At 45.8% G+C, this 16,908-nt stretch overlaps 1 protein-coding gene across 1 annotated transcript in view; it reads left to right on the top strand.

Moving 5' to 3' along the window:
- The window catches only part of EPHA8 (EPH receptor A8), a 1,837,897-nt gene that overhangs the window by 1,337,675 nt on the left and 483,314 nt on the right, over nt 1-16,908 (top strand). The window contains exon 4 of the mRNA XM_069610879.1: nt 641-796. Coding sequence (XP_069466980.1) covers nt 641-796 — 156 coding nt within the window. The remainder of the gene's footprint in view (nt 1-640; nt 797-16,908) is intronic.

The following is a 16,908-nucleotide window of genomic DNA, read 5'->3' as shown; positions in this document are numbered from 1 at the left end:
ACATAAATGAGCGCATCTGTTAGCAGATGAAGCTAATACTTGGTGGCAGCCTACAAAGTGATCTCAATGGCCCCTACTAGCAGGAAATCTGGCCACATTTTCCAGGGTTTGAAAATGTGCACATTCTTTACACCAACTGGAAGGTTGGTGGTGGGTAGTATTTATACTGACCCCAATCAATGAAGGTATCCTTAATGTATCTTAGCCTAGTGGCACACAGATACTATTCTATTGGAATATTTTGTAAGAAGAGCTTAAACAGTTGACACTCAAGGTGGACACTATCAGCCACTTACAAGCAATGTGATGGTATTACAAGCTGTAAAGTAAAAAAATCAGAAATATAGACAAAATAGTAGCTGCATCAAAGACAAACATCATAGAACTAAGAAAACGCAACTACAGAGTAAACATGCACACGATTACCATTTGGATCGGCCGATTCATACTGGATGTTCACAATTCGTGGCATTGCTACTGCCATTTAACGCATTGAAGTTAAGTATGCTCCAAGAGAGTGTAGTGCCCAGGACTCTGTTGCAGGAATGTTGCTGATATCAGACTGCTACTGTATGTTGCACTAATTGATATTTTTAATGCATACATATTCACTGACTGTCATATTACATGTTTTCCGCAGCTTGCAAATTTGGATATTATAAATCTTCACCTGGTGACCAGTTGTGTGCGAAATGCCCCCTTTACAGTCACTCAGAAACGTCAGCTGCGCAGGTGTGCCGCTGTGATAATAGCTACTATCGGGCAGCATTGGACCCACCCTCTGCCGCATGCACACGTGAGTATGCCAAAAGGACTGGAATGAAAGTAGAGCGTTTAGCCACTTAGATCCACCAACAAGCTGTTAGTCAAAAGCCCCAAGCTCTTCGAATTCGAAAATCATAACCATTTCTCTTCCAAAAATAGATAATTTCTTCACATTCAAGGGGCATTACAAAATACAGCTTCTTTATACATATTTTGACTAATGTTAGTTTATGGTATCTCCTGTACGACTCTCTGTAATAGTTTATTTCTCGACAGTTAAAGGCCATATGCTGATATGTGCTTAAGAAAAACCAAAACATAACATACCAATAAGAAGGAAATATATTTTATTGACCCGTATTGTCATGATTATGTGGAGCCTCAAATGTCAAAGCTGGCAAATGGCCATGAGTGTAGACTGTTCGACTTGTGCTGTCTTAAATGATATTTAGGGCCTAATTCATGGACGCTTTTAGTAAGTTGCAAAGCGACTTTGCACTGGTGCAAAGTCACTTTGCAATGCCAACAAACACCCTGATTCACAGAGTGGTGCGAAGTGTACAGGTGGTTGGCGTGGGAGGAATGCACACCTATGCAGCCTCATCAGGTAGGTGCCATGTGTACATGTCAAGTATGCCTCCATCCTCAAATGAGATCCTGTAAAATGTTGTTGTACAGTTGTCCGTGGTATTTCAGACCCATCCGTTGGTACTACAGTAATGCTTCCATAGAAACCTCCATCACAAATTGTGCATCTTACAAGATGAATGCTTGACCTATGTGTGTAGTTGAAATCTATCCTACACCACAAATCAATACATTCTGATGCTTTAACAATAACAATACACCTATATGTGTCAATGGCCTGCAAGACACATATCACTGACACTCTCACAGTCTCATGCTAGCGGATATTGCTTTGGGAACACACATTCTGACTTACATGGAATGACACCAAGCATTAGACGACGTCAGAGTTATCTATTCACTGGCCATGGTGGCCAGTGGACATGGATGAGTGACAATATCAGTGCAAAATTGCATGAAGGTGTATTCTAGATAGGAGTTGAAGTAGTTGGCCAATTGATGCTTGAGAGATGTTCTTTCGACATTTACAATGTCAATTGTTAAGCGGTCGTGAAGTGCACACAGGTAATGTCCATGTTGCACTCTCCTCATACATAGTTGCAATGCATGTGAGCATGTGCAACCAAAAATCTGGGCTTGGGGAATGTGGGAATGGTGGTATGCAGATTTTGGTATTACTAAGCCCACTCTGGCTGAAACCTGCGTGAAAGATGCAGACTGGTGTGAGAGGATTCAAAAAGCCCTTGCAGACAAAATCACCATGTTACAATCCAAAATCGAACAGAAAAAGCTCAGCCTATCCAAAAAAACAAACCGCCCTCCGCCCACCACCCCCAAAACACCTACCTGCCCCCCCTTCTCCTTCTCACCAGTTTCCACTAAAGAAGTAGAAAGCATCATTAAGGGCCTCAAGCCCTCTAGATGCCAAGGGGACTCATGCCCAGCCCCCATCATCCAAGAAGGCGCCAACACTCTGGCCCCCTTCATAACAGCCCTCATCAATGCATCCTTCAAATCAAGCTCAGTGCCCAGTAGCCTCAAGGAGGCCTGGGTCATGCCACTTCTAAAAAAACCTAATCTAGACCCCAATAACCCAACTAATTACAGGCCAATCACCACCGTTCCCTACATCCTGAAGATCCTAGACAGAGTGGCCTACCTGCAAATACAGAAGCACCTGGAAGACAACAATCTCCTGGGTCTCAGACAATCCGGCTTCAGGCCAAGGCATGGAACAGAGTCAGCCCTACTGGACCTAAAAATCCAGATGGACGAGGCAAAGGACAAGGGTAATCTAGCCATTCTCCTACTGCTAGATCTATCAGCTGCCTTCGACCTCGTCGACCATCAGATCCTCACAGAACATCTGAGGACCTCAGCGGCCTTCTCTAACCAGGCGACTGCCTGGATCCAGTCCTTCCTAACCAACCGAACCACCCGGGTCTTCTCCCCAGGGGCATCAGCACTCCCTGTCCCTATCACCTGCGGCGTTCCTCAAGGCTCGTGCGTCTCGCCGACTCTATACAATATCTTCACAAAGCTATTGTTTGACCGCCTAGATAATCTAGGTGTCACTTACACAAACTATGCTGACGATACCCAGGTTCTCATCACCCTATCAGGGTGCTACGACGAGGACTCCACCAAAATCAACAACCTTTATTTAGAGATCCAAGCCTGGATGGCAGAGCACGGCCTATGCCTCAACGATGAGAAAACTGAGCTCCTCATTGTCGGCTCCCAACCTCGGCTAAACAAACTAGACCCCCGTTACGCGTCCATCAACATTGACGGTAACCTAATCACAGTAGCCAAAGAAATTAAAACCCTTGGGGTTTATCTAGACTCCACTCTCTCACTCAAAAGACAGGTGAACGCAACTGCCTCATCAACAGCTTACACCAATAAGCTCATCAACGCCTGCAAACCTTTCCTATCACCCTCTAGCTGCATTACACTAGCCAGAGCGTTAGTGCTCTCAAAAATTGACTACTGCAACACCCTCTTTCTTGGCTCATCAGAACACAACCTGAACAAACTACAGGTACTGCAAAATAATGCCATCAGAGCTGCCCGCAGTATCCCACGAAACACCCACATCTCCAGCTTCAGACAAGATGCTCACTGGCTCCCAGTACGAGACAGAATCTCCCTCAGATCCCTCGTCATCGTCCATAAATGCCGCTCTAACGACGCACCCAAATACCTGGCAGACAAGTTCCACAATCACACCTCAACTAGACCAACTAGAACACCATACGCACACTGCCTCTCCGTTCCCAAATTATCTCTAAAAAAAGCAGGCGGCGCCAGCTTCCCGGTCCTAGCTGCCAAACTATGGAACGCTTTGCCACCACCCCTCAGAGCAGAACCCTCATTTTGGACTTTTAGAGCCAAAACAAAAACATGGCTTTCCAACAAAAACGCCGCTTAATGCACTTCCTCTCTGCTTGCCTCTGTTGACCACCTGTAACCCGGTCTACTACACCGTTGTTGTTTTATCACAATCTGTACTGTATATTTTTGCCATGCTGTAACTGTTTTTAAGTCTCCGGCGCCCAGCTACCCCAGGGTTCGGTGCGCGGTACAAATAAATAAACTAAACTAAACTAAACTAAACTAATGCCTGCTAGCAGTTGTGGTCAGCAGGAGTTAATGTGATACTTACACTTGCAGCATGAATGCATGGTTGACATAGGGGATCAACCACGAGGAACATACCTCCATCAGTCTACTGTTAGGCCTTCCACTCTCATGCATATCAGTATGTATGAATGGGTGCCTATTTCTCCATTCCATGGCATGTTGCAGGATCTGATATGCACCAGCATGATTGCACAGAGCATTGAATGTCAGTCAGCTGTGCCTTTCACATTTCAGAGTGCCCAGTGTCAATGTGTGATGTATGCGTGACTGGCCCTATTGTGCATTTGGATTCACTTATGCATGTTCAGTCAGATGGGTAGGCCTCTGAATATTGCTGTCTGATTTTGTGCTGGTGAGGAGGAAGCAGATGAGGAGGTGGAGGCGGCGCTGGCGAATGAGGCACAGCCATCCACCAGTGTAGCCGGTGTGCTGTGCCTGGTGAGAGTCCCCTTGTTTTGCAGTCCATCTTCAGCAGGCATGTGGAAGGTATACTGAGTGACAGGGTGGCGAGCACACCACTGAGTAGTCTGGATCCCACAGAGCTCCTTGAGCGCCCTGAGGTTACTGAGTTGGAGAAAGAGAGCCAGGAGACCATGGGCCTGGTAGTGGGAAACCCTGCGTCAATGGTGGCTTCAGTGTCTGCAAGTTTGCCTTCTCTCTTTTAAGAGCCAGCAGCAGATGAGAGGCTGGTATCAGTCAGCGGGTTGTAGACCTCCGTCCAGCCTATGACAGTGCACTCACTGTGAAGGGCCTGGACTTGGTCATCCCATCTTGGTAGGCTCCACACATGTGGTGGATATTTGCTTGCTGGACACTCAGAGTGGGGGCGCAGTTGCTGTGTGCAAGTGCCCAATGGGATGAGGCCCTGCAGGAGATAGCCAGGGACATCCTTCACTTTGCAGAAAATGCAATCTCCCCCATTGTTGCACACGCTGCAGAACCCTACCTATTGCAGCAGGAGAGTAGAATGGACATGCAACAACTGAGGCAGCCAATTTGCAATGATGGTTTGGCTTTGAGAGAATCCCTGCATGATAAGTTGCTGGCCTCAAGGGAGTAACTGTGACAGGAGATGGATACCTTTAGGGAAACACTCCAGGTAGAGATGTTGGCCTTAAGGGAATCTCAATGGCGAGATGTGGAATCCCAGAGTAAATGCCTGCAGGAGGAGGTGTTTGCGTCAACATACAGATTCCTTGAAGCAATCTCTGCATGATGAAATAGTTGCCACAAGGGACAACCTCCATCAAGGGAAACATTCCTTGAGATGATCTCTCGACATGCAGTTGGAGACATCAATGGTCACAATACATGATGACTCTTTGGCCACTCATGAAATACATCACCAGGACTTTGTAGCAATTGGGTGCCTCATGAATGCATCCCTCTCACAAGGGGCCATAGCCAATGAGGACCAGGCTTTGGCATTGTGTGATCAGAACGCACCATCCCAGGATCCACCACAGGATAGGGCTTCCAGTTGAACCATGAAGGTGGTGATATTGCCCATGTCCCCACACACACCACTCCTCTTACCACCACCACACATTCTTCTTGCACCCTGGTGTCCTTGAGCCCTTGGAGATCTTTTGTTTTTGGTACTCTTTTGTTATGCCTGTCCAAGGTGGACTGTATTTGTTGTATACACCCATCCAAGGTGGACTCTATTTGTTTGTCCCCTCATGTTAGCACCATTGTGCTCATGTGGCCAGTGAGTCAACTGCTCATGGTAGTGGTCACATTTTCGGAGTGGGGGACAGAACAGGCAGCCATGCTTAGCGGAGTGAACTGACATGGTGTTGTGGACTGCTGCAGCCTCCCACATACAGGTGAACATTTCAATATCCATTGATGTGTATCCATCCAGTCTGTCAGACATACTCCTTTAGCTGCTCCAAACAAATGTCCAATGCTATTTTAGGTGTGTTGCCTCATACAGTGGCCACACTCCCTGAGAGGTCCCACCAGCACACTATTTGCACCCAAGTCGACATTCCCTCAGCTGGATACTTGGCCTCCTAGCACCAACGCGGATGCCCAGTGTTAGGTGAAGGTGGTGAGGGATTCATAACACCACAGCTATAGCACCAGGTAAGGTTGTACACTGTCATTATTTTTCATGGCTGGTAACATATGGATCCCAATTGTGTCTTGATGTGGCACACATTGGGTTTGCATGTTTGATGTAATTTGATAATGAGTGGGTGATGGTTACTGTCACTGAAGGAGTGAGTTGTCCTCCATAATTGTGTGTGTGCATGTCGCCTTGATCAGCTAAGCATATGCTTTGGGTTAATGGTTTCACATCTGCGACTTGCTGCTTGGAGTCAGTCTCCTCAGTATGTTCCTGTGCACATGTTTTTGGTGATGGCCGATGCAGTTGCTTGATTTCTTGTGTGCCATTACATTGCGCTCTGTCGTGTCAGCCTTGCATGACATCTCCATACATGTGTCATGCTGGGTAGCCACTCCAAGATCAGGGGTGTACAGGCCTTTTGTGAACTCTGTTCTTTCATGGGAGCTCTCTGCACCCTGTGCCACTTTTGTGTGGTGTTTCCAAAATATTTTCAGGAAATAGATTTGGCCTTGTAGTAGAAGTGTGATTTTGGTCCGGTTTGCAGATTTATTACATTGACTCTTTTGGTTCCGATTCCACCTGTGTCCATGTTGCATGGGCATGCAAAACACCTGGCTGTCACAATCCACATGGGTGAATGACCCAATTGACAAGTATACATATAGGTGATGTGTGTAGTATGAGGTTTGTTTTGCTAAACAGAGGGCAGATGGTCATTCGCTTTCCTCAGCTGGCTCCCTCCTATGGAACAGCCTTCCCCTTCCTCTGTGCCGTTAGCAGGATCTTCTCAAATTCCGGATGCTCCTTAAGACTCTCCTCCTTCCCTTCTGCTCTCCTCTGCTAATCCCACAGTTGCTTTGATTGGTGTCCTGGGCCCTTATGTATCTCTCGGGTCCCTGTCTTCCCGCACCCAATTGGCCCAGCTCCTGTCTATCCTCTGTACTTGCACTTACCCCCTCCGGCCTGGAGGCTCGCACTTACACCACTCACATATCCAGGCTGTCTAGCACTCAACATTCCTAGCACTTCATCTGTGGCTTACCCATGAGCTCAGATTCCTCAGGACTTACCCCCCTGCCTTCTTCCTTGCTGCACTTGCACGTTCTGAATACTCACAAGGCATAGTAGGTTTGTTCTCTTTTCCTTTTCCCCCCACTGCTCTTGAACATTGTGTTTTTTATGTATTTCAATCTATTCCCACTCCCAATCCCTCCCTTGCCCTGTGGGCCCTTTGAAACTGTATTTTCTGATTGTATAACTGCCTAACACGAAAACAATAAATAAAGATATTGCTGGTGAGGTACAGGTGTTGGGGGCTGGAATGTCCTTCTCATGTGTAATATTGCTGATGTGTTCCCATTGATACATTCAAGGGCTGTTGATTAAGTGTGGTATGTTACCTGACCTTTTTTATTCATGTTGGTGTACCCTGGGGTTGGCCAGTTTTCTTTCTCGTATTCATAGAGGGCATCTTCATGATTTAATGGGGGACATGTTGAGGGTATCAAAGATATTCATGTGGATGGGGTGGGTTAGCGGCTGTTGGTTTTCCCCATTGCATGAACACAGCAATGGTGTGTGGGGGTGTACAGAACCAGTAGCAAATGGCAGTCAGGTGAGCAATTTCTTGCACTTGATGCATGTCACTCAGAGGGGCACATGGTATGAGGATATTGTGCCAGGGGCTGACTTCAACATGTCTTGCATTTTGGCGAGTGGGGAGTGGAGGTCGGCATAACCAGCAGCAATGGTGTGGAAGGACACATATTCACAATGACAGTCAGGTAAGCCCTTTCTTGCACTTGGTGAATGACACTCCAGGGGCACATTCTATGGGACATTGAGTTTGGGTCTGGCCTCACCATGTCTTTAATATTGGCCAGGGGGCAGTGGAGGTGGGCAGAACCAGCAGCAATATTGTGGATGGACACATATTCATTATGGCAGTCAGTTGAATCCTTTCTTGCACTTGATGCATGCCACTCAGGGGGAGCACATAGTATGGGGACATTGTGCCAGGGGCTGGCTTCACCATGTCTTGCATTTGGGCCTGTGACATGGTAACTTTTAATTCCAATTCAAATGACTTTGGCAGTGGTTTGTACACTTCATGTGATTGATGTCGATGGGGTAGTATCATTTTTGTGTAGTGGGCCACACACAGTTTGGCAGTATGAGAGGCACATTCTCAGGGTATTGTTGTGGGCAAGCTGCATTACTCGAATTGCATCATTGAAGGCCATCAGGAATGTGGCTTTACTGTGTGTGTTCCACAGGCATTTGTATTCATGTGACATAGGTTTGTACTACCTGGTTGCATGTGTTGTTTCGGTGTTGGCCTGTAAAGGGAGTGATTTGTGCCTGCGGATGAGTACAGAAGTCCTCCTGCACCTCTACAGCTATCCCACAGGGTGTGGCACTATTATGCAGGAAACAACATACCACAGTGAGTTTGCATACTACAGGTGGTGCATATAGCAATACACCACATGTGCGCTCCAATATGTCCTTAGTGGCTACGTGTGCTGCATTGTAGTGTGCCTCAACTGGGGTGGGCGGATTCCTGATGGGTGTCAACAGGAATGGTGAGAGTGGGTAGGCACTGTCCCCTGCAAAGCAATACATGGTTGGTAATTGCATGTATTGTCATTTGGTATGTTTCTCTGTGCAATGAGACTGCCTGTGTGTGCTTGATAGTTGATATTCACCTACCATCCAGGTGTTTCCGAAGGTTCCTGATGTAAGGACCTGATTTATGGGGGAATGGCAGAAGATGTAGCTGTCCTTTGGCATCAAAGATCAGGTGGCCAGGGCTGATAGGACTTTTCTGAGAGGTGGCATGGCCTGTGAGCACATGGTGGGTGATAGCACGTCATTCTCCCACTCCCTGGTCAGGTCTAGCATGACATTGGGAGAGAAGAAGTATCTTCCATGCACCTCCTTGTCTGGCCTCCCAAATAATGTTGTATGAGAGTGGAATATTCCAGGCCTCCTCCCTATTCAATGTAATAGTATCAGTGCTAGCAATGCAGGATCCAACATTGAGGCAATCTATGTTCATCGGGGTTACATTGCGCTTGAATGCCTGAGCTTTCATTGCACCTTATGCTTTGCGACATGTAGTGGGTGGTGGTAAGATTGCGAGATGTGCACTTGCCTTTGGACTCCAGACAATTGCGCAGTGGCTTCTGTGAATAGGGTTTTTCTTAGAGCCTTTTGGGCTGTGTTTATTGTTTGCACTGTACCTCCCGCCCCGCCTCAATGTCCTTCCTCATTTTCCTCCTTGAATGGGGATTTTGTATGTTCCGCCCCTATTTAGTTCTTTGCACTGGCACTTCTCACGAGTTGCACTCTGTGTCACCCAAAGCCAACCTGCACAGCACAATCTATGAAAGACCAGCGCAAAGTCTGATCCGTGAATCAGAAATAGTTTTTTAGCGTGGCGCAGAGAGTACTTTAATGGCACAACGTTACTAGATACTCTAGTTAGCTAGATATTTTGTAAACTATGCCCAATGTGTTATACAGTTTTAAAAGTATTCAGCAGACTCAACTGCGAGTTTTGCATTTCACAAATGTATGCAAATTGCTCACATGCCAGGTCACAGAATTCAGCAAAGGAAAAGTAAGCCAATGCCTACTTTGTTGACTACACTTTAAAAGTTTGTATCTCAAAATAATGGGTGAGATGTAAAAAGTGAACAGGTTATCAAGTTATATGCAAAAAAAGTGTACATTATAGAGCTTAAACAAAATTCAGTTTTGTAGAGATGACTTGAAACATGCATGAATCATATACCAGCCCAACCAGACAATATATGAATCGTTGTATTAACATTTTAAGCAAAGAGAGATCGGATATAGCCAGGGGCGACTTATTCATAATGAGTGGTGACCTGCCACCCATCTTCTCTTTATGAAGGAGGCGGTATCACGCATCATTCTGGAGCATGGCGAATGGTCCATCCCTGGCTTGTATGTACAGCTCTCTCAGACATACTGAGGGCTCCACCATCACAAACATGGTTTAAAATGACAATTATGACATATTGTTTTTAATGGCATCAACAAGATGTTTTCAGTGGCACTGTCAGCACAGTGCTGGCATATCCCACGTAGTGTATTGGTGACCAGGCATCTGCTGGAACTTTCCCTGTGTTAGAGAATTACTTGTCCCCAATTTGGAGCAAAAACAGTGGTAATAAATTGCATCATTTCAAACCAGTATTAAAAGATTTAAAATCCCCTGCCAGAATTTGAACATATGCACACAGGTTCTTCACAGATCTCTGCGTTTCTCCCATTTTGTGTACATAGTCAAAGTGGAGTTGCACTAATAAATGTGCTCCCATCTCATGTCTCCCCTCAATATTCTGTCCCTGTATCCAGGTTTAAAGCTACATTAACCGTATACATATAAAAATATGTGCATATAAACAACTGCTCAATTTTCTCGCCTAATTACATAATTCATACTCTTGTTTCATAAAACATAGGCTGACAAATAACACTCAAATCACGGTCGAAAGCACATTGATGTTGATAGCACATTTCATTTTACATTCATGTTTAGGTTTATAAATGTAAGTGGACATGTACCCGAATGCAGTGCAGCTAGTAGTTTTCCACATTATGTAAATATGTACAATTTTTGCTAGTAGTGTTTCACATTATGTAAAATTGCTGCTAGCGTGTGAATTCTTGTATTGGGGTATGCAGAGAGGTTGGCCCCTCCATATCATGGCACATTCTATGTTAACCTTTAATACAATCAGAGTACTTCTCCCTTAAAACCGAGAACTCAATACCTTCAGATAAGAAACATGAATTCACAGTTTTACCATAAAAAGCAACATACACTGCTAGATGTACCTGTTTTTCTTGCAAGCTGGAACTTGCATGGATTGTCTTTTTTCTACACACACACACACACACGCTGAGCAAAAAATGATTAAAGCTGTAGCTTTATTTTCTCCATCCTTATTGAAAGCCTACACCAGCATGCAAAGTAATGCTAACTGAAATGAATTTAAAGAAACACAGACTGAAACAGTCACAGCCATAGCTTAGTTCCACATGGCATGCAGATGTATGCACCCCTTCCCTTTCTAATCAGCCATCATTAGCACCTCTGGGTGACAATGGCCACAACATACATTTCCCATTTACTTTTGTGATTGCTAGTTAACCCGTTGTTGGGACACTGCTCCATGCCCTTCAAGCCCAGGTGCAGCCCCCCTCTCACAGTGCACACAGCAGTTGAATGTTTGCTTTGCAGGAAGAGGCGAGGTATGGGTAAGGGGAAGAGGTCCAAGGATTTCAGACAGCAAAGTGCTTATTTTGATGCCCGATGCAAGGAGCTACTGAGAAGACTCAGGCGAGCTATCAGAGGCTTGCGATCTACAGTTTGGAGAACCAGGCCTTAGACGGTCTGTCATTCTCTTCAAAACTGATCATCTTAAAAGGGGCACAAAGGTTATATTCCCTCTTCATCTATCCTTCAACAACATTCAGTTCCCACCATACCATTTGACTCATTTGAACAATGTATATCCAAGGGATTCTTACACCCAGTGGCCCTTATGGTCATTTTTGGCTATTAGGTAGTGTTGTACATGTTGCCTAGAGGGTTGTAGTGGCGTTAGTCATATTTGTTAAACAATCACGTTTTCACAAGTTTTCTGAATGTCTGCTAGGAACGCTCATACCTGATGTTGGGCGGGAGAGAATTCCAGAGCGAGGGTGCTGTGACGCAGAAATTGCACCACCTGCTCTTTTGCCTTTGAATCTGGGTGTTAGCTTGGTGAGGCTTAAAGAGGATCATAGATGGTGCACATAAGGTTTAGGGATGATGTGGTTGTTGCGGCAATGGGGAGCCTCTTTGTACATACAGCTGTGCATGATAGCTAATGTTTTAAAGTTGATGCAGGCTTTGATGGACATCAACCCTGGTTACTGAGATGTGGTCTTAGTATCTTAGGCCCAAGGCTCTCTCAAGGCTTTATTTTGCAAAAGTTGGAGTTTGGCAAGGTTTTTGACAGAGGTGCCCATGAAGAGAGCATTGCAGCAGTCCAATCTGCTTGTTTGTTTGTTTATTATTTATAAAGCACACCACACCCTAAGGTATCTGAGCGCTTTTACAAGACAGTTTAGAAAAACAGTTATATACATACTGTTGATGATGGATCTGGCAAGAGTCAAGCAGTTATTCTGCATTAGGAATTGTCTGCTTTGAAGATACATTTGGAAATATAAACTGTAAAAGATGACAGGGCATTGACATGATTGGTCATAGTGAGTTTAACATCCAGGTAGACTCTGAGGGTCTTGACATGTTTCTAGACTGGTATGTTGGAGGATCTGGGTGTTATCTGCAAAATTGGTGTGGGGGTTGGTAAGGGTGTCTAGATGGTCGAACACAGGCTTAGTGTAAGTATTGTTGAGGGTCAGTGAAATGCAGAAGCTTTGGGCACTCCAACAGGGAGAGCAATGGGATCTGCCACTGAGGCTCTGATAAACTCTAGATGTGCATTCTCTCAGGAAGGATATTATCCAGGTAACAGCCTCAGTGGAGATGTGGAAGTTAGTAGAAAGATGTTGGCAATGTATATCATGGTCAACATGGTCGAATGCTGCAGAGGTGTCGATGAGAAGGAGGATGGCAAGATTGCCTGAATCACAGATACTGTGTAATTGGAGTTTGAGATCTAGAAGAGCTGTTTCTGTGCTTTGTTTAGGACGAAAGATGGATTGTTTTGCACCCAAAAAATGATGTTGTTCTAAAAAGAGTTGGATTTGGGAGTAAGCTATATAATCCAGAATTTTGAAAGACAGTAGTGATGGGGCAGTAGTTGGTGGGGAGGGGTCGAAGGAGGTTTTTTTTATGAGTGGGGTAACAAGACTGCTTTGAGGCATGTAGAGACAGTGATGGAAGAGATGGAGGTGTTGGTGAAGTCAGTGATGGTTTCGAACAGTGTATTGGTGAATAGCTTAATGATGTGAACTTGGCAAGTATCTACCCTGCAGCTGGATGGTTTCAGTGTACAAATAATACATCTTCCGAGAGAGACTGGGGAGAAGCTGAAGTGGGGAGAGTTGTTTTGGCTGGGGGAGGGCATCCGGGCATTCATTACAAGAGCTCCTATTGTGAGTTGGGTTTTTTGTTGCAGTGATTTTACCTCTCCGTTTGACATTTTTGTTAGCAAGGGCGGTTTGGCTAGTGGCACACCAGACCTTGGGAGTGCGAACCTGGAAGGTGGTGGTGGCAGGGTTTTCTAGCTCTTTTAGTATGGAGAAGAGTTATTTAGAGTTTGAGCTGACAATGGAGATTCAGCCATATTAGGAGTTGGCTTTGGGTGTGGTTACAGCATTTATGTAGGTTTTGGCTGTGCTTGAGAAGGTTTTGGGGTTGGAAGGGGTACAATGTTTATAAGTGCTCTAGTGCTCTTTTGCATTTGCAGAGCATAACAAGGTCTTCAGAGAACTAGATATTAGCTGGCTTGAATGGTTTCAGTATATTGGGTTTGAAAGGGGCTTTTATGTCCATAGTGCTATGCAGGCTGTGAGCCTGTGGGTCCTAGCTAATGGGGGCATTGGGGGTAAGTACAGTCTGTAGAATGGGTGCAGGCGGTTCTTCAGTGAGCTTGCAAATGTTGCAGACTAGGGTCGGGTTAGTGATAGCATGGGGTTGGAGGTGGGTTGGAAATGGGTTAAGAGGAACTCAATTAAGGAGTGGTCTGACCAGGGTAGTGGGCTAATGGATGAGATGTCAATGGAGGCATTAGCTGTGAGGATTTAATTGACGATTCACCCTTTAGAGTGATTAGGAGCGGAGACCAGCTGGGTAAAATTCATCTCTGCCGGTGTGTTTGAGAGGGTGGCAGCTCTAGTGTCAGCAGGATCATAAAAGCCAAGGTTGAAATCACCCAGTTAGATGAACTTAGCGAGTGGTTTGATAATGGCCGTGAGCTGAAGTGGAATAGCTGACTCCGGGGAACTCTGTGAGTTAGGTTGTTGATTGAGGAGTTGGAGATTGATTCTGGTTTGCGGATTGAGGGTCAGTTTAGAGAGCAGTCATTCATACCCTGGTACCAGGGGAATGGGAATCGTGTCTGATTTGCTGGGATGATTTGGCAATGAAGGCTACACTACAGCCTGGTGCGCTGGAGTGTTCTGCTCTAAGGGTAGAGTAGCTAGATGGGATGGCTCGAGAGAGTAAGGGCCCTGAGGCGTAGTGGAGTCAGGATTCAGTGACAGCAAGGAGGTCTAGATGGTGGTCAGTGCGAGCGTGCGTTTATCAATGCACAATAGATGGCATGGTTGGCTTTGGGCATAATCAATGTGTGGGTGAGGGAGTTAGCATGATAATATGAGGTGTGTAGGGGAGAGGAGGGTGCATGAGGAGAACAATGGGGATAGTTCGAGAGGAGAGCCTGAGGAGTCTAGTCTAAACTACGATAGGTAAGGAGCTGCAGGTGGGCTGAAGGGCTGTTCCTTGGGTGAACAAGCGTAGCTTGGATAGTCATTTTATTCCAATCAAAGTATGCAGAAGGCTAAGAGTAGGGCATTATTGTGGGTTGCCCTGATTGTGGGAGAGCAGAGTGAGTTGGAGGGCAGAAAGAAAGTAGGTAGGGCTGGGAAGTGTCAGTCTAGGCAGACTGGCAGGTGAAGTATGTGGAGGTGAAGGGGTGAAAAGGAGCGCAAGGAATGATGTAGGGTTTGGGGCATAGGATTGGCTCATGTGCAGTATGAAGGCCCTGCATGTGGAGGGATTCGAAAGATCATTGTAGTGTGAGAAGATCCACTGGTCAGTGGGGACTCCGGTGGTGTGAGAATGATATAGTGGTGGGAGGAAAGGAGTGGGAGGAGTGGGGGCTGTTGGAGATCGGGGGTCCGTAGAGGACAGAGGATGTATCAGGGGCTTCCTGAAGAATAGTAGAGTTGGAATGGGAGGCGGGATGAGTTGGGTAGCTGGGTGATCCCAGGCATTCATCAAGTGCCCTAAAAGCGGGCCTTGACCAAGGGCTGGCTCAGCCTACCGGCAGATGTGCGAGGCTGAGTTTTCCAGGCCAGTTGGTCAATCAGGGAGGCCTAGGGAGGCACTAGACTGCTGCAAAGCAGTTTGAGATCAGCAGGGTCAGAGCAGTCACCTTGTTATGGAGCACAGACTCCAGAATGTATTGAAGGGGCCCAGCAGGGCTTACCTTGGAGGGCTGTAACCTGGATTGCAGTGACTCTGGGTCAGAAGAATGTGGCAGGCAAGTTGCTGGAGATCTGGCCCAGACAGGTATTAGGGCCCTTAAAAGCAGACCTGTTCAAAGGGCCGACACAGCCTATCAGGGCAAATGTGCATGGCTGGGTTTTCCAGGCTGGCTGGCCAATCAGGGGAGGTCTGAGGAAGAACTAAAGCACTGAAAAGTGGTTGGAGATCAGCAGGGACTGTGGCAGCCATCTTGTTTGAGAGCACCAAACCCAGATGGAATTGAGGAGGCCCTGCAGGGCTTACCTTGGAGGGCACCCCTCGATGGCAGCGACTCCAGGTCAGATGATTGTGGCAGGTTGAGTCGTGGGAGAATATCAGCTTTAAGAGTAACAGAGGACAAAACTGGCTCCAAATCTGTCCCACAAAATGGGCATCCAAATGTCAGGCAAGCTAAGGGAAATAGATTATTAAATAGAGGCCATATTACAAGAAACAGATTTGACTATGGACGGATTGTGAAATTAATGGAGACAGGCATACACAATGTAAAACCCATTCACAGTCCCTTTCTACTGGGTTAGGTATCACCATTTTCTTCCTTCCAAATGGAAGAATATTTCTGATTAGTCAAGCTCAAACACATCACAAAGTTAAATTTGCTGTAGGTTTTGGTTCAATTGTGGCATCAGTAAGGTAACTCTTGAAAATGCAAAGCAAAGACTTACAAATCACAGATGGAGGAAGTGTGAAGTTATGGCGGCTCCCTGGGGGCTCCATGAGCAATGCATTTATCATTACACACAAGGTGTGATATCTTCAAAGTATTTTTAATGTACTTTTAATATGATTTTACTTGGGTGATTGGATCACTTAATGCGGGTGTTACTGAGGATCAACATATTTATGATTTTCCTAGAAGTGGAGTGGCTGTTAAATCATTTGATTGGCAGGTCTGTGTCTGCTGAATAATGGCTGTTCTTTACTTTCAGTTTAGAGATACAGAGGGCTATTAGATAAGCCATGTTTTGTATTAAGTCCTTTGTTAGCCAGATTTTAGAAACTATATTGACACATTGACCTCCCCATTAAGGTCCCAGTAGATAGGGTTTTATGATAAGGTATTTTTTGCACATGGATAATTGTAGCTATCACCATTGACGTATGTAATGGGGAGGGAGATATAGATTTAATTTCTTCCAACTTCATCCCACTGGAAGGAAAAGGCATTTGAGGAAGGCTAGCAAAGCAAATGATTCAGCAGAAGGAAGACCCTTCTCAGATAACAGACATAGGAAATACTCTTTTTCTTAAGGAGCAGAGTTGCTAATTTTCTAATTCATGTATCCAGATTGCAGGCCTAAAGTATGATGCACAAAAGAGCGTTGCACAAAGGCTGACGCTCAGTGCATTGCACTTCAGGACTGCGGGGTGGGGACCGCAACTTTTACAAGGTAAGGTCAGAGTTTTGGAGTATACAGGGGGAAAGTAGCAGGGCAAGGGGCATAGAATGCCATGCAGTGGGGAGTGGGCTGTAGGGGGGGGGACTCCTTAAAATGACCAGGAGAGGGGGAAAATAAAGATAGACCCTAAGGTCTTTACCGGGTTCCTTCTGCAAAGTTGCACTTCTAAG

Source organism: Ambystoma mexicanum, chromosome 8 (assembly GCF_040938575.1).
Source record: "Ambystoma mexicanum isolate Mex_15411 chromosome 8, UKY_AmexF1_1, whole genome shotgun sequence".
In the NCBI taxonomy this organism is placed as follows: domain Eukaryota; kingdom Metazoa; phylum Chordata; class Amphibia; order Caudata; family Ambystomatidae; genus Ambystoma; species Ambystoma mexicanum.
This window is presented reverse-complemented; position numbering and strand designations above follow the sequence as displayed.